General features: G+C 38.2%; 1 protein-coding gene across 7 annotated transcripts in view; it reads right to left on the minus strand.

The window, feature by feature from the left end:
* Nucleotides 1-23,003, minus strand: part of UBE3A (ubiquitin protein ligase E3A) — a 50,475-nt gene that overhangs the window by 18,929 nt on the left and 8,543 nt on the right. For 3 of the 7 annotated variants that reach the window (XM_064408142.1, XM_064408140.1, XM_064408141.1), the window contains 4 exons: nt 16,930-17,076; nt 16,210-16,328; nt 12,785-12,829; nt 2,803-3,113 (listed from right to left, as the gene is read on the minus strand). In XM_064408142.1, the coding sequence (XP_064264212.1) occupies nt 2,803-3,113; nt 12,785-12,829; nt 16,210-16,229 (376 nt within the window). In that variant the 5' untranslated portion in view covers nt 16,230-16,328; nt 16,930-17,076. Of the gene's footprint in view, nt 1-411; nt 495-2,802; nt 3,114-12,784; nt 12,830-15,484; nt 15,567-16,209; nt 16,329-16,929; nt 17,077-23,003 lie in introns of those variants that run through there. The other 4 variants (XM_064408144.1, XM_064408143.1, XM_064408145.1 and 1 more) reach the window with 3 other exon arrangements.

Below are 23,003 nucleotides of genomic sequence, written 5' to 3' on the forward strand. Positions count from 1 at the left end.
TAAATGAATAAGGCTGCGACAATACAGTCTTCTGGTAAATCTGCATAGTTAATGTGCAAGTCATTAAACTAAACAAACTAGACTGTATCAACCTCTTTTTTTCAAAGCAGACCTTGAAGAAAAGACTCAATCACTTGTTTTGTTGTATATTAATGGCAATATAAGATTTCTTATTTCTCTTTTTAATGCTTTCTGCAACTGTTTTTAGACTAAACTGGTGCCTGAAAACCCTCCCAAACCCCTCAATATATGCTCTGAAATTTATGCTGCCTTCTAAATTACACATACAGTGTGGCATGTAGATTCTGTCTTTGTACATTAGGCCTCACTAAGATAAGCAACTTGGGTATACTAATCAACGTGTTATTCAGAGGAACAAGATGGTTTACACACATCATCTGCTCCAAATACCTGTCTGTTCTCCCTCTCCCCAAACTCCTGATACAAAATATGTCATTCGAAGGGTCCATTTGTTATTTGAAATCTTCCTTTCTCTTTAGAAAAAAGAAAGAAAACATTATTTATAGCTTTCTATGTTACTTCTCAAACAGAACCCACAGATTCTTTCACATCAGGTGACGATTTATAGTAAAATTACTGTAAACATGACCAGACCTGAGAAGATATTCTAGTTTAAGCAGATTCTTCTGAACTAACACATAATTTAGAAATAAAACAGAATCAGTTTATTAGCATCTCTAGAGAAAACATCTCAAAATTGTATTCACCAACCATGCTACAACTACCTACCTCTGTAGAGAGAAGTGTATAATTTAAAAAAAACCCCGTTTAATGAAGATGTTGTATATTAAAATATTTTGAAATGGGATTACCTACACGGCTACTCATTCCAAGAAGTCATTAAATTAAAAATACAAATTAGATGATGCAAAGACAGACAACCTATTGCCTTTCACAGAACCCCAAGCCACTCTTAGAGCACATATAACACAGGAAAGGTTAGGCTTATGTCTTAAGTTTAGATTGACTTCCAATCTGAAGACACTGACAAATCTCAAAACTAACATCTGTCCCGTTAAAAAAATAGCTCTACTGAAAACATTTTTAAAGAATTCAAGCTTAGCACAACATCTATTTTTATCTGCTGCAGTGCATGCTCAGGAAGCAAAACTTGTCTTAAAAGAAATCTTAATTTTCTTGTGTTAAGAGAAATTTGTCTGCTGATACAGATGATATTCCATGACATGGCTCCTCAAAATGAGGACCACAGTCTCAATTTCATTTGACTCTGGACCAAAGACATTATTCATAGCATAAAAATCATCAGCACACACTGACAATTCAACAGTATTATAAAATTCAGATTTCTATACTTAAACAGGAATTTCCTCATTCACTCTTTTAAAGGTTTTAGTATTTCAGGAACTCCAGAAAAGTTAATTTAATTATTTCTGAAGCATATTTCTTTGAATTTATTTAGAACTTTTAATCCCATGTCAAGCATAAAAGCAAGCTACACATCCTTTTCCTCAGCTTTGCTAAACTTGGCTGCAGATTTCCCAGTAACTGTTGTAGCAGATCAACCTTAAAAAAATTCAGAGTGCTAGATGCCTTAGACATCACCCAATTCCGAAGGTAACTAAGCCTCAGATGAGCTTTAAGAATGCGTTAAAAGCCCCCTGTCTATACAGCTACAAAAAAGTTCAATACTTGTGATGCTCCAAGAGAGGAAGTCTGAGTCACTGCTGTAGCCAACAGACTGTCTCTGGAGGTAGGTTCAGAAGACTCTTAAGTACCTGCCTTGGGGAGAGGGGATGGTTAGACAGAATAAGGTAAATTCTGTGTCTGAAAAGCTCCACAAATAATACCAAAAAAATCAAGGAAAAAACCCACAAAACAGACTTAATGTGCCTCTTGCTCATCTAATACTACATTTCCTTCCCTTTCCCCTTCCTACTCTTCAGAGAGTGTTTGCCTCTCTGCTTATTCAGATCATAAGTAATTTGGGTACAAATTTATCCTTGCATCAGATAAAGAAGAAACTGATGCTGGAATATCTTGGATTGCTTATAACACAGTATTATGTTTTATTGCTAGTTCTGTAGGGATTTTTAAATTTTTCCTGTAAACAATTTCACCTTCTTTAGCTAAAATAAATGCATCTGGACTTGTGTTTATACCACTTTTTGCCATAACACTTAAAGGTGGTCTGCTCAAATGTTAATGGCTTTAAAAACCATTTGGCATGATTTCTGGACATGGTTGCATCACAGGTTAAGGTGACAACTAACATTATTCCATTTGTATGTATTTACTATTACAAACTGTTGAAAAGCTAAACAGAAGTTAGAAAACATACATATAGAACAGCATTTCATTTTACACTGGCTTAAAAATAACTGTGCTCAAACATTTTTAAGCTTGGTGAATGTATTGCCTATCAATCACTGTATCATTTTTTTCATCTGTTAAGTTTCTTACCATAGAATCTGAAATTAAAGTATAACTTTTATAATTTATTAACTGCAGAATAATTGCAAAACTAGTGAAACTAAAACAGTCATACAACAGCACTTAAAGCTTTTCCATATTTGCAAAAATCATTATTCTTGTAAGACATCAAATGCATGTTGATTTTAACAGAGATACGGTCAAAATTCAGATTTGGAAAATCAGTGTTCAGCACTAATCCATCAATTTTTCTGAATACATACTAAAATACTCAATTGTCTAATACTGTATTTTACTGAAGTCAGCAGAATACCACCAGAGTGAATTATGTTGGCTTGTACTTGTGCATATGAAACGTGTTTGATTTTAGGAAAACTGTAAACATCTTACCTTTAAAGTCATCTCTTGGGCCTTGCATTTCCTTCTTGTTCATTTTTCTGTCAGTGCAGGAATTGTTATGGGCACCTTTGGAATTGTTTTCTAGGTAAGCTGAGCTCGTTCCTTTCTTGGAGGGATGAGGATCACAGAGTTTTGCATTAATCTTATAAAGCTCGAGGGCCTTAATGGCTGCTGCATTGTTATCCATACGGAGAAAAGTTGGACAGGAAGCACAAAATTCATTCGTGCAGGCTTCATTTCCACAGCCCTCGGTTAACTGGTGGTAGTAGCGCTCTATTAGATGCTTTGCAGCTGCTCGCTTCCTGTAGCAAACATTCAAACAGTAAGTACAAGGATTAGTGGAGCTTTCACATACAAAGCTCATTCAATAGCATCAGCAAGGCAGAGATTAGTCAGGCACTGAAACACAAGATTTCTGTCAGAGAGAATGCAACAGAAAATGTTTTTAAATGCAGGATTCTCATATTGACAAATGCAAATATATTTAACATATAATTTAATTTGTGGGTTCTATGTAAGTAAAAGATAAATCCTGTTTATGCAGTTTTCAGCTTTACATGGTAGTGCTACAGTGGAGACAGTGTTGTACAGTTCTGAACAATCTCAACTGTCGCTAAAAAAGAGAGCAATTTGGATGCAAAACAAGGCTGCAACTGAAACAAAACTGGATGTTGTACAGGTGCTGAATCTAATATATAGTACTGAGGCATGGTAGCCACTGACAGATGAAAGAGACATGAAACACACACAATTCAGACATTTATTTAGCAATACTATCAATATTATACTATTTTACCCATTTTAACAAGATTTCATATGACTAAATTATCATATTTAGTATATTTAAATCTGTACAAAAAATATTCCTTGATTAATTAAAGTGATGCTAAAACACAATTACAGATGGGCTCAAAGCTGGATCTATTTCTCCTCAGCCTAAGTAAATTATATGGTTGTCTAAATAAAATAAAATAAAATAAAATAAAAAACCAGAAAGTGCTATCTGCGAAATCCTTCTGTTTCTCCTGCCATTACAGGTGCCAAGTATGTATTCTAAAAAATCACAACTGTATCGCTATACCAGTCTAGTGCTCAGTGCTATATATATGCAGAAAAGAGAATGCAACTGCCTCATTAATAAGGTCACAGACTTCCAGAGAAGCATGCAAATAGTAAAGAAATCACTGAAAAGCTGCAGGTAACCAGGACAGAAGCAGCTACATGCAGCACCAAGAGCACCATGTTTGACCACATTTCAGAAAGAAACTCCCAAACTTTGACTGCATTTAAAATAGTAAGTTATTAATGAAAACTACCAACAACAGAAGATTTCAAATATTCTGACTAGGTTTAACATACAGGCTTTTTACAGAACTTTAGTGATACCATACTACAAAGATTAGAACATCACAAACTATGATATTAACTTAAAATTGTCTTTCCTGATGTAGATGTATGCACAGATTCTGCAAAGAACAAGTACTTCAGAACTTAAGTGCTAGACCCATCAGCACTACTCAGCACTCGCTGCACCTCGCTGTTAATAATGGCTGGTTAAATAGCAGTTTCAATGCAGTTACGTGAAAAGGGAAAATGTTCTGAGACTGACTGCTGAGGTCTGTATTACTCAGCAGTAAGACCTCTGCTTCTTTCTTTTCACCCTTCAAGATCTCATGATCCCAGAGAAGAAAATACATCCTACAAGGAAAACAATTACGTTGATGTCTACCTGAGCTTTCAAATGTCCCAGTACGTTCCAAAGAAAAGAAAACAAACAAAAAACAAACTGAGGTTTCCATGGCACTTTGAGATGGATGTGGAAAGAAAAAGCAGCATGCGCAATACCATTAAAACCATTACTGTGTAACAGGGAATAAATATATTCTAATCTAAGGGAAGTGTTCTGATCTCTCATATTTTTGTATGTAGACTTACGAAAATCTGCCTCTCTCCATGTACATCTAAAAATAATGGGGTTTTTTTAATCTTGTCTTTCATACCTCAGCTATTAGTATAGAGGCTTTAAGAAAAACCACCCAAATCCCCTCAAAGCAACAGCATTTTAATGCAACTTGGAACAGCAAGTTATTTCAGAGACAACTGTTTCTGAACGCACAATTTCGTGCTTTGATCATTCCTGACCATCAACCATTCCAGACCTTTAGATTTAGTGTGAAATATTGTAAATTGTAAACAGGTTAAGCATTTATATATGGAAAAGCTGAATTTTTACACCTGAGCTGTGGTCACCAACTTGCACACCTTTCTAGCTCACACTCTAGTTTAAACTGTTAGATCAATGTATAAACACTGATACATTAACAACACATTTTATCATCTTAAACAACACTTCGCTTTAACCAGGTCTGAGATGTCTGAGATGCCAGTAAATAAAGCTAAGCTTAGACTTGTCTCTAACAGTTAACTTCTGAAGGACTCAATTTTTCTTTGCTTTTAGTTTTTAGCTACCAATTACTTCTCAAACTTTGCCATGCCTACAATAAGGCTGTTTCTACCAACATATCTATTTTAAATTGTGGCTGGAGACTCACTGACTCAAGTTCTCTGAAACTCTAATAGAGGCAGGAGGTCTGACTGAAGGTTGTATTTTTAATTTTTTTTTAATCAGTATGGAAGCAAACAATATGGTGTACACACAAGAATACAGCAGTATTAGAATTTCATAGAATATCCTTAGTTGGAAGTGACCCACAAGGATCACCGAAGTTCAAGTTCTGGCCCTGCACCGAACCATCATCAAGAATCACACCATGAGCCTAACAAATAATTCTTGAACCCAGGCCTGCACCGTGACCACTTCCCTGGGGAGCCTGTGCCAGTGCCCAACCACCCTCTGGGTGAAGAACTTTTCTTGATATCCAACCTAAACCTTCCCTGACACAGTTTCATGCCATTCCCTCAGGTCCTGTCACCACAGAGATCAGCGTCTGCCCCCTGCTTCCCCTCTTCAGGAAGCTGTAGACCATGATGAGGTCTCCCCTCAGTGTCACTCTCCAGGCTGAACAGCCCAAGTGGAGTCAGACACTCCTCATATGGCTTCTCCTCAAGGCCCTTCACCATCTCTGTACCCCTCCTTCATATGCTCTCCAACAGCTTTGTATCTTTATCATATTGCAATATCCAAAAACGCACACAATCTTCATTCAAGGTGAGGCTGCCCCAGTGCAGAGCAGAGCAGGACAGTCCCCTCCCATGCCTGGCTGGCCATGCTGTGCCTGATGCACCCCAGGCTGGCCATCCTGGCTGCCAGGGCACTGCTGATTCATGTTCAACTTGCCACTGACCAGGATCCCCTGGGGGCCTTTCTGTGATGCAGGTCCCAGGAGCACTTGTATTTGCTGAACTTCATGTGTCTGGTGATTACACAACCCTCTAATTTGATGAGGTCTCTCTGCACAACCTGGCTGCCTTCCAGGGAGTCAACAGCACCTCCCAATTTAGTATCCCTGGCAAACCTACTCTGTATACCTTCGAGACCTGCATTCAAGTCATTTATGAAGATGTTGAGGAGGGCCAAGGATGGGGCCCTGTGGAACTGCACTAGTGACAGGTCACCAGTCTGATGTCACTCCATTTACTGAAACCACATGTGCCTGACCTGTGAGCCAGCTGCTCACCCCTCACATGATGTATTTATCCAGCTGTATTCTGGACATTTTATCCAGAAGGATATTGTGAGAGACAGTATTGAAGCTTTAAGGAAACCCAAAAAGATTACATAAACTGGCTTCCCTTGATCAACTAGATGGGTTACCTTGTCATAAAAAGGAATTAGGTTTGACATGAACCAACAGTGGCTATGACTGATATCTGTGATGTCCTTCAGGTCTTTTCCAATAACTCCCAGAATAATCTTGTCCATAATTTTACCAGGCACTGACATGAGATTGACAGTCCTGTAGTTTGGAGGGTCATTCTTCCAGCCCTTCTTGAATATTGGGCCAACATCAGCCAGTGTCCAGTTGACAGAGATGGCTCCAGATTCCCAAGATCATTGAAAAATCCTTGAGAGAAGCCTTGCGATGACATCAGCCATCTCTTTGAGTATTCTTGTATAAGTTCCGAAAGCCCCCATCAACTCACAGGGATCCAAGCTGGATCCTGCCCCTCTCTCCCTGGCAGCTACTCCACAGACTTTTCATGTTACTTCAGACAAATGATTTAGGTAAATAAATAAATTTAAGTGAGGATACAGATCTCAGAATGTAGAATTTACCAAGCCTTCCACAAGAGCTACCCTTACTGAGGTTCATCAATAAATGGACTTACAGAAAATGCAGCTCTGAGTAAGTCAGTGTGAGATTTTCAGACTTTCCATACCACATTCTAACTGGTGTACTTCAGGTATTATCAGTGTTCATTGCCAAAAGCCCACATTTTCTATTTCTACATTATTCAGCAAACGAATTCAGACAACTCTCTGTATTGTCCAAAAGTGAAACTCTTTCTACATTCCCCTGCTCATTTAGTATGCTGAAAACTAAAGTTCTTGGCCTGAGGCATTAGAACGGGTTCATCAAGCAAAGTAACATAAAACCACTCTCTATTCTTAGCTCATGCTACACCCGTGAAGACTGCAGCTCTCTGTAGGCTCCTATAAAGGGATCAGGTCAAGAGCAACTGGTCCCTTAGAAAACTCTAGTGAAGAAACTTCACTGCCCATGAGCACACAGTTACTACTCTAGCTCAGGCTGTAGTGACTGACTTGCATATACATTTCCAAATACTCATTGCTGCTGCACATCCGACTACGAAACTGCACTGGTGTGGCTGAAGTTGTAAACATTTCACAGGCATATTCTTATGACTGAAAGCTAACTTCCCACTCAGTGGGCCTTGTATAACCTCCTCAAGAAATGCTTCAGAGAGGAGCAGAGGCACCTAAAATAGACACCCAACTTCCTTTCTTGAAGTCCAACAGTTTCACAAGCACACTTTTCTGTTTAAAATGAAATTAGCATTCATTAGTTTGTAGTAGTTACAGAAAAAATAATTGCTTTTAGGCTTTCCATATGTTCTTTAGGTAATAAAAAGCCAGATAGTTAGTACTTTGCATTTGTGATTTAAATGGTGCCAAAATCCAAGAAACATGTATGACCAAGCCAAAGGTGAACTGGGCTGCTGTAGTAATTTTTGAATGTCTAAAACCTACAAAAAAACAAGGATTGAGTGTACTGGTTCAAAAGTTCCTACGAAACAGAATGTAATTTGCATTTCTCAAATACTTTAAACTAAATACAAAAGAAATACCATGTAAAGGAATCTCTTGCCACAGAGAAAAGCAGGAGTTTAAACATTAAAGAAATTTTTGAAATATTTGAAGCATGTAATAATGTAAATTTCACCTACAAAGCATTTAGCTTGAAGTTTATATTTACATTCAAACGTGCCTAAAGTTTAAAATATTTGCATAACTGCATCATTTTTGCTTCTAAGTCTACCTATATTTTAGAAATACAAATGGCTGTTTCATACTTGTCTGGAAATACCAGCATGAAATAACACGCTTCTCAATGGTTTTTGCTTAGGACATAATAACTGTTAGACTATTTTTACAAATAAATCTCACATTGGACAGGAGTGTTGATCTGCTGCAAGGGAAGGAAGGGATCTGGACAGGATGGATTGATAGGGCTAAGGCCAACAGCATGAAGTTTAACAAGGTGAAGTGTCAGGTCCTGCATGTGGGCCACAACAACACTGTGCAGTGCTACAGGCTGGAGCAGAGAGGCTGGAAAGCTACCCAGTGGAAAAGAACCTAGCAGTGCTGCTCCACTGAACGTGAGCCAGTGTGTGCCAGGTGGCCAAGAAGGCCAGTGGTGGCCTGGCCTGTATCAGCAACAGCCAGCAGGAAAAGGCTGTGATCTCCCTGTTCTTGGACCTTGAATCCCATCTCCAGTTTTGGGCCACTCACTGCAAGGAAGTAACTGAGGTGCTGGAGTGTGTCCAGAATAGGGCAATGGAGCTGGTGAGGAGTCTGGAGCAAAAGTCTTAGGAAGACCAGCTGAGGGAGCTAGGGGTGTTTAGCCTGGACAAAAGGAGGGTGCATAGTGACTTAATCACTCCCTACAACCACCTGAAAGGAGGCTGTAGCCAGGTGAGGGATGGTCTCTTTTCCCAGGCAACCAGTGACAGGACAAGAGGAAAATGGTATCAAACTGTATCAGGGGAAGTTCAGGTTGGACATCAGAAAAAATTTCTTCACTGAAAGGGCTGTCGAGCTTTGGAATGGGCAGCCCACAGAGGTGGTGGAGTCACCATCCCTGCCTGGAATTGTTCAAGAAATGACTGGACATGGAACATAGTGCAATGGTCTAACTGATAAGGTGGTGACTGGTCAAGGATTGGACTCCATGATCTTGAAGTTCTTTTCCAGCCTTGATGATTCTATGATTGCTCCAATATGGCTAATTTTATTAAATGGAAATCTACAACAGCCTGTTTTACAACGGCTATTAGAATCTTAGAAGTTCCAAAATGTTCATAAACAATTTTCTTAATAGGGGGAAAAAAAAGCATTAATATGCATAGAAACTCAGAAAAGTTTTTTTTGTACTAATATCAAAACAACTTTCAATAGATGTGTTTGCAGATGCATAAAGAGACACATCTACAGCAGTTATACTACACTTTGAAAACAAGATGACCAGCATATCAAAAACTGTTATAGGAAGTGTTGCAGATGGTCATCTTTGTGAAGTTAAATACTGCTTTGTGCAAGCTTTGGCTTCAAACCTTGCATGCTGGTTTTTCTTGCTTCTGTTTAGTTAGAGTAAGAAGAGCAGTGCTAGAAAAGACAGGATTCCAGTAATAGCACTGCCCACACACAGCCTTTTGAAGAACCCTGCACACCAAACTGCCAAACAGTCCACCCACAGTTGGAGCCCAGCCCTTCGTTCCAGCAGTGCTGGAACACCTTTTACCTGCCACAGCCTCTGGCAGCACAGCAAACATGCATCTGGCAAATGTGCAAGTGCATGGAGCTCAAATTTTCCAAACTCCATTCTTTCCAGTGCGGTGGACCCCAATAGCAGGGGTGGATTGTGAGCTCTGCTTGGACCATACTGGTTTAACTAAAGGGACCTCCCTTCCCACTGTGTATTCTAGATCCAGTGTGCCTCTGGGAACATCATGTGCTGACAAAAGCATGCCGAGGCATTTCCTCAGAAAGGACAACCCTGAGAACAGAAGGTCTGTCCTGGTTACATGGAGCAATGCAGGAAGACAGGGAAAGGGAGTGAGGAACACAGCATCTACCTCACAATCTCGTCCTGGAAAAATTGCCTTGCTACAGTCATATTACAAAAACAGAGAAGGGCTTCAAAATTGCAAAGAATCTCATCCTCAAAAGCAAAGACAAGGAAAGATGAATGCACAGAAAGCCGTATGAAGACAGCCATACCTTTGCCTTGATAAAAAAAAGTTTAAAAAAATAGAGAGTGAAAACACATGAACATATAAGAAGTTATGGTTAAACAATCAAATTATGTGATTTAGTGCTAAAGAGGTTTTAAGAAGGTTATACTAATCAAAGGGGAAAGTCAATGGAGATGTATGACAGGAGAAGACAGAAAATGCTGACCTTAACAATTCTAAGATAAAAAGCCTCCTAACTTTGAGCTAGCACCAAGATGTTCATCACATGGAGACCCAGAATTTGAAAAGCCTGGGATAAGCAAGACATACATATGGAAGATCTTGCTGTGTAAGAATCTGAATATTTTTTTTCAATTTCTTTTCATTCTCACATGTGAAACATATATGACTATGCTCTTGGTATGAAGCTTAGCAATTCAAAACACGGAAATAAATAAAGCAATTCTATCAGCCAACCAGAGCAAAACCAACCATTCATTGTGCAAACAAAACATTACTTGCTTTAGTCCTGCATTTACTAATGAATTTTAGGCATGTAAATAACACAGTTACTATTTTAGCAACACAGCAGGTCACAACTATACCACTCAACCTGCCATTCCACCCTATGTGGCAAGAGCAGCTATGCAGGATTGCAAAAATTCTCTGTAACAGATGTAGTACACATTACATTGTGATACGTTTTAAAAAAACATTTAGTTTTGCAAATATACTGTATAACTCTCATCAAATATGTGAATTCTTACAGCTTGACTGGCTCACATTTATTTTAGACAGATAGCTAAAATTTATGAAGTCAGAGCCATTCTGATCAATGGTCTATATCAAAAAGAAAAAGTATTCAGCTATAACACAGAAAAGCTTACTACTGTAATTTTTTTAATGTTCGGTTTTAAGGATAATAGTTCACACACACAAAAGAATTGTCAAACTTCTAGAAGAAAAAAAGCTTTACTGCCTTTTCCATCTGATTTTGCTAGGTTCTTAAAGTCTTTGTTTCACACCAGTCTAGGTGAGTACTGCTGATACATCTTTGCTTAAAATGCATAAAAACGATTAATTCAACTGGTAACATCCAGAGTGGACTACAGCCAGCCTGCAGCCTGAGTTCCTCTATTTGGCTAGGCCAGGGAAACTAAAGAACACAACTCAACTCACTGCAGGAACAATAAACCACAATGCAGCATGGGCTACTACTGGAGCAGGAAAAAGAGACCATGGCAGGGCTTTTACCCTGCGACCTCTAATGCAGCAACACGCAGAGACCAGGCACCAAGAGGCAGAGTCACCTTTCAGGCCAGGGGCCCTGCAACCTTCACTGCATTTCTAAGAAAGCAGCTGGACAGCACTTCTGTAGCAGATGGTATGAGTGATGGAAAATAAATCTGTCATACCAGGAGAACTGCTTCTTCCAGTGCAAGAAAAGGCTTCACTGCAGTGAACTGCTAAAAACACATCAGAAAAGCCCTCACTGTTTCCTCCTCCTCATTTTTTAGGTACGCAGTCCAACATATGGGGGGGGGCTCACTGCAGTTTTGCTCCTCCTTAAGTCGGGCAGCTACAGCAGAGAAGTCCTTGAGCAATTCACACTATGTCACTAGCCTGCAAAACATCCTGAAAATGGCATCCAGCCCACGGCATGTACAATGCTAGACCGCTTGGGGGAAAGGCGTCAAGGAGACAGTTTAAGGTCAGAGAAGAAGTTCATGGCAGAAGAAAAATGAACCCAGATCCTTTGAAGACTCAGACAGCACACCAACTATTGGGCTACAGTCCCTCTATTATTTTGGAACTTGTGCTGTAATCCAGAAGAGCAGTTTGTGGCTTCCCTGTTTGAGTTCTATGACAGGACAGTTTGAATAGCTAGAAAAAACTTTGTTTGCTAACTCACAGAAGAATATAGCCTCAAAAAACTTTTTTTGTTTTTAAATGGTCCTCTGAATTCCTGTAATTCCTTTGAATTTTGAATTCAAATGGACGTTTCAGTCCACCACAATCTTGATTTTAGTTCATCTTGGCTTCTAATCCAATGACAACAGACAAAAAGGTTCAGACCTGTCACCAAGATGTTAGTGAAAGAGAGCTAGTTTTCTCTTTCTAGAAGTAACTGACATATAACTTCACTAAATTAAGTCACAATTTCTTTTTCTTAGTTCAACAATCCATCTGCCACAAGAGATACCAGCAGGTATTGTGCCTTAGTACTGAAGTGTCTTCAAACCCATGCAAGATGTTAGTGAATGACAGGTAGAAATTACATCCCTTCTGTCAAGTTTGAATATAGGCTGTAAAATTTCTGACATTGTATTATGCTACCATCTACTGGTTCACATTAAATTAAACCTCTGAACTTTCCCTCCAACTCATTCACCCTAAAAAAAACCAACAAACCCAGTTTCCACAGAGGCTTAGAACTGCAAAAGCTGCAAAATATTAACTTGAAATTTTCTAAGGCAATTTCACAGTTCTACTCAGCTTCTGTCTTCTTTTTATTAAGCAGATGCAAGAGTTACTGTTATATATGTTCAGAACATTTTTATCAAAACAAACCAAACTCATCCACTCATTTACTTACATTCGGCTAGTTTCAATGTTCTCAGAGTGTGGTTCTCCTGGTGATCTGCAAAACCAGACAGAAAACCTTAAGCACTGCTTGTTCTTTTAAGTCATTACAATATGAAATTATGAAAGATGGAATGTGATGGGTGTATTATTGCCACTAAAAGCATCAACTTTTTGATATTTGCAGATTTAACTTATCAAACTCTAGAATACAGTTTTTCACATAAAACATGACAATACAATTAAGCCAAATTTCCCTAACAAGGAGAGCACTTTTTCCCCACGCTTACGCAACAGGAGCCATTAGGGAAGAGAGCTGCTGGCAGTACTTCCGCATTCAGGCTGCACAGTGCTCCAGTTCTGGGCTAATTCTTCATAACCACTTCTGTAACCAAAACGTGTACTCAAAGATCATCAGTGAGCAACTGCAACCAACACGTCCTCCATAGAGCTGGATTCTAGGAATAGCAGCTCAGAAACAGGGTCCAAAAGGATATCAAAACAAATCTCGCATCCCTCGTCATGGATGCTCCTGAATTCATGGAGCTAACCTCACAGACAGCTTTCTGTTTTCTTCAATCCAGCCAAGAGATCAGCCAGTAATATTCAGAATTAAGTGTTATTGCCTAGCACAAGCAGCACCCATGTTTAGCTTGGTGACCCCATTGACTTAATTTACAGACTAATTCAAGGGGTATAGCTCCATAATAACTTAAAGCAGATTAAATTATAGTTATTTAGCTCCTCCTTCTTCCCATCTTCCGTAACACAGCACTGATTCAACTGTTAACTTTTTTTCAGACAGTGTTTTTTTTCTCTCTTTGAGGTAGAACTTCCCCCTAGCCAGTGAGTTTGTAGCCAGAGAAGCCAGAAGACAAGGCAGTACAAATGCATCAGTTTTGATTCCCATAATCTTAGAATGCCTTGAAATCAGCCTTTATGGAACCTTTGCTTGGGAACAACCTTTGCTACAGTTGACCAGAACTGCCATGCTGGAAATTCTTTGCAAGGAGTGGAAACAAAACACAGCTGTTAGAATAAAACTCTGCAGCTTAGATGAACAAAAATGTCTTTCATGACAGCTCTTTAAAAACAGAAGTGAGCTAAAATCTGCAAACAGAACTAACTTTTTAGGTTTCACCAGAGTCTGCTGAGAGACTTCAGTTAGGACAGCCAAGCAGACTTTCCCACAGCTTTACAGGGAAAAAAAATTCAATCAATATTTACAGGAATGAAATTTCTAAATTTCTCTATTTATTATATAACTATCTATAATATTCTAAATGCTATTGGAAATCTCCACATGTAGCCTGCTACATTCCTTTTTTCCTGTTTCATTGTGCTATTTTACTGCATGGTCTCTCCTATTAAAGTCTGGACTGCTCTCCAAACTCTCTACTAAAATTTTAGTTCCTTTTCTGAAGTACCAGATCTTAATAACTTTTTGGATTCTACTAAACAGACCCAGTGCCTAGAGGGCATTTCTGGTAGACAAATTATAATTCCCAAATTAGCTGGATACTTTGTGGTGACAGATGATGCAGAACACAGTAAATTATTTGTTTGTATTTCACTAACTTACAAAATTTAACACACACTAGAGACAGAATTCTGAACTTCCTATCCAGCTCACATTAGCTTAAAATGTAACTAACCTTTAACTGGAAAATAACATAAAAACTGCCCAATCTCAAAATTTGGCCTCTATTTATTATCTCCAAATTACATCTCCCTTACTTATTAAATTCAGTATTGACAAGGCAGTTGCTGACAAAAATAATGCTCAGCAGCAAAACAAACAAGAACTTCCTTTTAATTCCAGTGACCAAAGCAAGCCTCTAAATGCTTAGTGAAAAGCATCTCAATTTTTTTTCCCTACTTATTCACCTGAGCATTTAAGTGTTAGGAGCTGGAATACTAGAAAGACACATGTTTATACTCATACTGGTTAGCTCCTCTATTTACTTTCAGGACTTCAGAAAATGGTAGCAAAATGTCTGGACACTTAAGGCTTCACTTTCTTCATTCTAGTATTGGGACATACAACACATTGAGGCTTTGGGAAAGTAGTGCTTTTAGTTGCTATGAAAATGCAAAGGAAATAGTGGTGTTAAAAGAAAAACATCAAGTATACTTAAAGCTTTTCAGCCTTTAAAATAAACAGCAGCATGAAGAATTACAGAAAAAGAGCAGACTGGCATCTAAACTCTGCATGTAAAAAAAGCAGCCTGGTGATCTGCAGTACAGACATGAAAAAAGCTAGCAGTATATCCAAAATCTTTTCCTATCCTCACTGTGTGTGAGAATATTATTAGGATGACTGTAAAAAGACAATACACTTCGGTATATGTTACTGAAAAAAAAAAAAAGGTTGCATCTATAAGATAAACAATATAAGAAAAAATACCATCTAGCTGGGTCAAAAAAGGTTTGGTCCTCTAAGGTAAGTGGTTCTGCAGAACACAGGGTGAGAATTTCTTCAGGTTACTGTTGTCTAAAACATGAACAGACCTACTACAATTATGATCTGTAGAGTTATTAATGGACATTAACTCCATTTTAAAAGGTTTCAAATGACAACACAAGCACCTAATAAAATGAGCTTTCAATACTCAGTAAAATGAAGTGGAAGATCAATCTAATTACAGGAATTGTACTTGTTTGCTGAGAAACTATTTATTTTGCAATACCCAATTGTTTACAAACAAGATACCTTGTTATTTCCTGTGAGCAGGCAACAGTATTGAAAAACAACTATATAGTACGGCAAGACGTCCTTTCATCATGCTTAAAATCTGAAACAAGAGTTCTGTTCAGAGAAAATCTCAGAGCAAATGCTCTTAAAAATTTCAGCTTTCAATTAGATTGTAGATACTGATCACAAGACACCAACTAATCTGAATAGTGCAGTATGAGCTCGCAAATTCAAATGGTGCCTCATTTCCAATAACAGAGGGAGCAACTTCTCCATTCTACAAGCCACTCCTTTTACCTCCAGTGTACCTCTCTAGATGAGGAAAGTAATGGTATGCAAGCTTGCACACACTTTAACATCATCAAGCCTCCTGGATAAATACTTCAAAACAAAAACTGAACACATGCTTGGACAAATATGCTAAACAATTTACACAGAAATTCAGTGCGACAGCAAAAACTACCAGGGACTTTTAAGTGATAGTATTGTTCTTAAGAGGGATATCATGGAGCAATACAGCGCTTGCTTATATTTTAAAAAGCAGGCAAGGACAAACTAAGCGAGCTTTGAAATCACTGTCAGCAAGAGTGTAAGTCAGCTCTGCCAGCTGACTTATCTTAAATAAACAATGCAACTTAATATTATTTATAAAACTAACTTCAGGCCATACAAATTAAATACCTTAAAATAAACATTATAGTAGAAAAACTCCTGACAAACAACCTGATATGCTTTATGCTTACCTTTTACAAGCTGTGGCCATTCGGTGACATCAGGGTGATCACAATTTTGAGTCACTGATCAAAACCGAGCTGTCGAACCAGTCCTCTATCACGCTGGGCTAAGCATAAGCTTAACAATTCTAAATAAGTAAAAATAACATAGTTAAACGTTCTTAAAATTATTTTCAGCCAATTCTCTAAATAAAAAAAAAAAAATAAAAAGAAGAAAAATATTGATGCTAAGCATTCCTTTATCAGTGAGATTAAGACTTACATTCATTTTTTGCATGGCATTTTAACTTCTACAGTAACTCGCTACAGTACAATCAACTGGTAAACTTGAAAATTCAGCAACTTATTTTTAGTCTTTCTAAAAAATCAAAAGCCATACCCATCTCTTGGACCAGTGCAAAGCACCCAATGTCAAGTCAACAAGCATTCAAAGATCTAGAAGTGTGTGCATAAATATGAATTGTAATTTCTAACTACAATACAATTCTGGTAGATGTGCTGCTGCTATAACTCAGTGAACATTGTTTCTTAGCAAGGCTCTGTTGCCAGGGGAGCAACAAAGTAACCTGAACTTTGTTGTGTGCCTCTCCCCAAAAAGAAGTAAGCTATAGATACATAAAGTTTCACAGGAGCAATCTTTACTATCTATTGCAAATCTTTTAGCTTCTTTGCTCCATTTTTTCATGTGTCCTCTCTCCTCTCCCTTAAATTTTCAAAAGTATATTTTACCTGTCAATTGTTTCCCGTGATCTGGCTCCACTGGTATAAATTGAAGGGTTGGTCCTTTACTTTGTCACGCAGGTGGCAGCCAATGATCACTCAGCAATACTCGTGCCCAGAGCGCCCTGGGACCACCCCAGCTGATTACTTCCATGGCTGAAAAGGAACCAGTTAGTCTCTTACCTACTGCTATTATCTACTCTAAACTAAAGTTAATGGATAAAATATTTCCAAACATAATCCTCAACACTCAATTCACCCCATTCTCTCTCCCGCCCAAGCTTCTATGAGCACTGGAGAAAGCCAGAAAAGAAAAAAGGTCTCTGAAGGAGAATCAGATGACAAACAGCATTTGCTTTCTGCTAATATAAAGTTTTAATAAAAATTGCAATGTTAATATTAGTAAATAAAAAGTCATCTTACTTTCTCTTTAAAGCAGTAGCTATGAAGACAGACCTCGGTACAGTATCCTGAGAAGTTTATTCCTCTGATAACCCAGATGAAACCCCACATTTGCAGGTTGCCATGCAGCAAAAGCCTCACACAGAATGAAGGTGCACAAAGCTATTGATGGCACAACCACAGCTCTCTGCAACACCCGCAGACATAACAATCTGGTGCAAATACTAAGAGAGCACATCAGACAGCTTTAAGTATTTAGAAAATAACATTTCTTTACTGCACCTTCTTTTGTGCTTCAGTCCAATATATCACAAGAGTATTACAGTAAGATCTTAGCAAGGCTCATGATTTTCTAAAGTTTGTCAGAAAAGCTGCCCAGTTTTGCCAATCTACTACAATTTGCCATTCTCTGCCCATAACAAAATTTGTCTTAGTTTCAGAATGATGCTTACTAGTTTTATCATTCACTGAGATAGGCAAAGTGTCATCTGTTGATTTTAACATCAGCAATATTTGAGTGTCCTCATTGTAACACAAGTGCAGTTGACACAAGGAAAGTAAAAAAGAAATAGGCTACCAAAAATCTCCAAACCAAAACAGATTCTCCAGTACTTATGTTTCATGGGTGTAAATTGTCAAGTTTAACTGAGTCAATGCCAGGAGCACAGAACAATGATTAAAAGTCAGTTGGAAATGTTCCTCATGTGTCAGCATTACAGAACCGGGTAAAGACTTTCCATTTAACGTTTGTGACCATCAGCTGTACAGAAAGGCAACAACCAAAGATGTTGATGCAAAACTAAGAAGCTGTAAAACACTACTCTGCTTATGACATTCTGATTAAGACCTGAAAACTTCCACTTGCTTTCAGGCAAGCTTTAGTTTTGAGGAAACAGATGCTTATTCTAACACTGCTTCTAGCACTTTGCCCAAGTAACTTTTAGTACACTGGTCAGAGGACAGTGGTATAATCTCTAAAGCCTCATTGGTTGGGAAACCTGCATTATGACTACTGCAAGTATTAGCACATGTTCTGGAGCATGCCTGACCAAGGACTCCCTACCTAGACTTGGTCCTACACCACCAGACTGACAAAAACTTATTGCAGTAGTCTTCCATTCAAATGGAAGCATGCTGGAACACCAGGCTGCCATCAACCTCAGTAACCCAAAGTTTTCCTGAGCCTGTTTCATATGGGAAAAGTCATGAATGTGATTGACAACAGTGAAGGAGCACATGAAATGCTGGTGCTGGATTCAAACACCACTAGATTTTGGAATGTTAAAAAATATACTTTAAGTTGGCAGCTACAGTCATAGTCAAGACAAGCTTGTGCCAAGGCCTGATCCAGATCCAACTCTGTTAGTCTCATTTACCACACCACTGAACATATTATCTACAGCAGTTCTGTGATGGGAGGCAGGGTCTGAACTGCTACAAATCTCACTGAGCTGAAGTTAACTCATTTAAGTTTTGGTGTGAAACATGTACCTACAACCTGAATTTGTCATGGGTCAGAGCTCTCAGTCAGGTAGTTTCAGCATTTCTGATTTGTTGTACGATACCTTAAACCTAGACTTACTGTACTGTGGTCTAAAATTCTCATGCTCCTTTTCAGCAGTCTAGATGCAAAAAACCTTAATGAATCATTTTTCTCTTTTATCTCCTTCTCATCCTACCTTTCCCACCTATCCTTGCTGCCACTCCTGTGGGACAGAATATGATTGGCAAGGATTCCCTAGCACAGATGAAAGAATTAATTTTTCTAAAACCTTACTCATTCATGCATCAGCAGAGTAGTGTCTGCTGGCAAAGAGACCAGCACGTTGGAACACAAGGTGGGTGGTGAAGGAGAATGCCATCAAAGATTTATTCTGAATATATTTCAAAGGACATTTTGACTGTTTGATACAAACAATGCACAAGAACCTCCAATCTTGTTAAGAGAGTCAAAAGACACTACTTGATTAGGAAAGGAAAACCACACTGATGAATAGACTAAGATCCTGGAAAACAGTATTATGAATTGTAAATTGGTCTAAATCAATGGCTTTTCTGTCACAAAAATTTCTCTACAAAAAAACTTCCTCTGTTTGTAACTTACCTTATAGAAGACAGAAACAGCAGCCCCAGAGCAGATAATTATTCATATTACTCAAACAAATTTCTCTGGTCCTCACTGTTACGATCAGCATGGCTTACAGTTTAGGCTTTTACAGACAAACTGAGCAGCTGCAGATATGAAAGGAAGTTTGTGCCTATGGAGTATGTCCAAAAAACCCAAGATGGGTGCCAGACTCTTTGAGACTGACACATCTGTGTTGGCCTAGAGACTATTTACTAGACGTAGAATCAACTAGGGCTGCAACTACACCTACTACAGTTAGCAAGACATGAAGACATGTCTTCAAACCATGTATCTGAAGAACTTTGTGACTTAAACTAGCCCTCATCAAAAGGAACAGGATAAATAATGTTTACACAGTGATTTGGAACAACATCTATTTCTCCAAGATGGCACAGGTATTTTCTTAAAAGAATATTCCTATCAGCTCAAGGAGTTAAACAATGAGTGAAAGACCAAGATGTCAGAAAGCAAGTTCAGAAGCATCAAAAGGGATAAAAGCAACTTGGTTGCATAGTCTGATGAAAGGTCTGGGCACATTTACTTAAACCTTGAAAGTCTACAAGCATGAGGCAAGAAGAGGTCCCCAACTTCAACACACAGAACCTAAAGCCACACCCTGGAGATTGTAAGTACTTATTTTTCAGCAACCAAAAAAGGCAAATAACTTCCAGGTTGGAATCATTATTTTAAACATTGTTACCTACATGGTTTCCCTAAATCTGCTAGGGTTTGGAGAAGGTGACCATCAAATATCCTTGGGTTACTTGATGGTCACCTCCTGTGAGAGTGTTGCAATCTGGCAGCTGACACACAGTATCTGAGGCCTAGGAAGATCCCCTAGAGGATGAACACTTTCCATATTTAAACTATAACTGCTGATTGACTTATTGAAAGAGTGACACTTGTAATAATTTAAGTTTCCTTTACAAGGGAATTTTAAGTATCTACCAAAGTAATCTTTGATCCAAATTTAATATTCTCTTTTTGATCTATGATGAAAATAGGGGTAGTCCACTGTACAATGAAGTACCATGATCTACCTTACCTTTCAGTACCAGAATTTTAGTTGCTTAATTAAACATAACCATCTCTCTCAGGAATATACCACTAAAGACAGCTTTTGAAGGTCTTCTGAAGAGTTCCTCTGAATGCTCCAAAAATTAATTTTACATATTTTCAGAATGACTTTGAGTACCGAAATGAAACAATCACCTATACAGTAAGAAACTGACACCTCATAGGAGAGTGGGCCTTTTAGAACTTTAGATTGAGTCAAATGTCCTGGAGAATGCTCACCAAGCCCCTAAATTCAATCTTAATTGTCATATGCACAAAAAAAAAAAAAGTAATGTAATAGGCATGTTCGAGCCTATATTTCTTCATAAAGGTGGAAGTACAATTTACTTTTCTTGCCTGTATGCTGTTACCAATGCACAAACCATAAAAAGATACATTTTCTTCATCTAATTAGTAGGCAAAATTATTACTGATTCTACAAGTAAAATAAAACAGCCATTAATACAACCTGATCATATAAATCCTAATGGAGCCAAAAAAACAGCCCCAGCCAAACACTAATAAGGCCTCCATATGATTTTCTTTCCCACTGCCTGGTAAACCAAGCAATTCAACTAGTAACAACAAATCAAAATCACATGAGTTAGAAAACCAAAAGAATTGGGTTCTGTCCTGGAAAACGCCAAACTAAAGTGACTAAAGCAGTCACAACTGATGTACAAATGTACACATGCTCCCATGTATTACAAAAAGAATGACAGTTATGGCTCATGAAGGGTCCCTGGAAGAGTGTCTGTTTATCTGCACAAAGCACTTCACACATCTTCCAAACTTAAACCCAGTTCTCCAATTATTCAATATTCTTCAAAAGTGTTCCAGAAGTAGTAAAGAGCCACAAAGACATCATGAACATAAAAAAAAATGCTTTGTGAATAGACAATAAAAAGAATTCAAAATTAATCAAGCCTATCAATATAGATACTGGAAGAAACTAAGTTTTCTCATAGCACAGAAAGAATACATAAAGATCTTTGAACTGAAAGAATGCATATAAAATCCCCACTAATAGAAACTGAAGGCCCACAAATTCAAATTAGAGGAGGAACACAAGCATGCACGATAATGAGAACAATTAACACTTGAATAAATTATTTGCAATGGGAATCTGAATTTGTTACTCTCTTCAAATTAAAGTTAGTGCTACTCTGGAATTTTCATTTCAATAAAATCACAAGTTACTGAGTTTCATAAAGGTAGAATTTTGTGGATCTCAATACAAAGAGATCAAACATAGATTTACATAAAAGCTCCATCCTATAATATCTGCATGCTTACTTTGCCTTGATGTCAATACTCCCCACTGTACTGGTTTTGACCGGAATAGAGTTAATTTTCTTCATAGTAGCTAGTGTGGGGCTGTGTTTTGCATTTGTGTTAACACAGGGATGTTTTTGTTATTGCTGTTTGTGTTACAGCCTTCACACAGTCAAGGCCTTTTCTGCTCTTCAGCCCACAAGGAAGGAGGCTGGGGGTGCACAGGGAGTGAGGAGGGTTCACAGCTGGGACAGCTGACCCCAGCTGACATCCCATATTATAAAGCATCATTCTCAGTGTATAAAGCTGGGGCAAGACGGAAAAAGGGGAATGTTCACAGTTATGGCACTTGTCTTCCTAAGTCACTGTTATATATGATGGAGCCCTGCTTTTCTGGGGAGGACAGAACATGTGCCTGTCCATGAGAAGTGGTGAATGAATTCCTTGTTTCACTTTGCTTCATGCACGGCTTTTGCTTTACCTATTAAATTATCTTTATCTCAACCCACAAGTTTTCTCACTTTTACTCCTCCAATTCTCTTCCACATCCCACTGTGTGGGTAGGTGAGAGAGTAGCTGTTTGGTGTTTAGTTGCCAGCTGGGGTTAAACTATGATATCCATAAATCACAGAGTAACAGAAATATCTAATGTTTGCTCCCATTCCCTCCCCTCAGGCCAAAAGCTAGAGGCCTGCATGTTTTCCCCATTTTCTACAGCTGCCCCTGCAACTCTGGACTCTAGCTTTTGCTGCCAATATCTGGTTTTGGTTTAGTATTTCAGTTAGATCATATACATATTTTGTTCACCTTTATAAAAGCAGGAAAGATCCAAAATTATCTTTAGCTTTAGTGTTTTACACTTAGACCACAGCTGATTTTTTTTTCTTCCACTACAAACACACCTCTGGTTGCTGGTTTTTTTGTTTTTTTTTTTTTTTTTTTAGCAGAACCATTTGTTTCTATTTCAGTTACATTATACCTGTTACTTCAGGCTCCCTCCAAAATGATACACAGGCAGGAACAAAAAGCCCTTTCTACACCAGCAGGTGAAATCCAACCACCTATTTAAATGCCTTTCACTAACTCTTTTTATTAGCTACTCATCATGTTATTTTGCAGTCAGGTAAGTTTTACAGCTTCACTTCAGTTTTACTATTTAAACTTTTATTCCGTCTGTCCTTTTGTTTATTCTCTATTTTGATTTCTTTTGCCACCCATCTTT

This window comes from Passer domesticus, chromosome 2, assembly GCF_036417665.1.
Source record: "Passer domesticus isolate bPasDom1 chromosome 2, bPasDom1.hap1, whole genome shotgun sequence".
NCBI lineage: Eukaryota > Metazoa > Chordata > Aves > Passeriformes > Passeridae > Passer > Passer domesticus.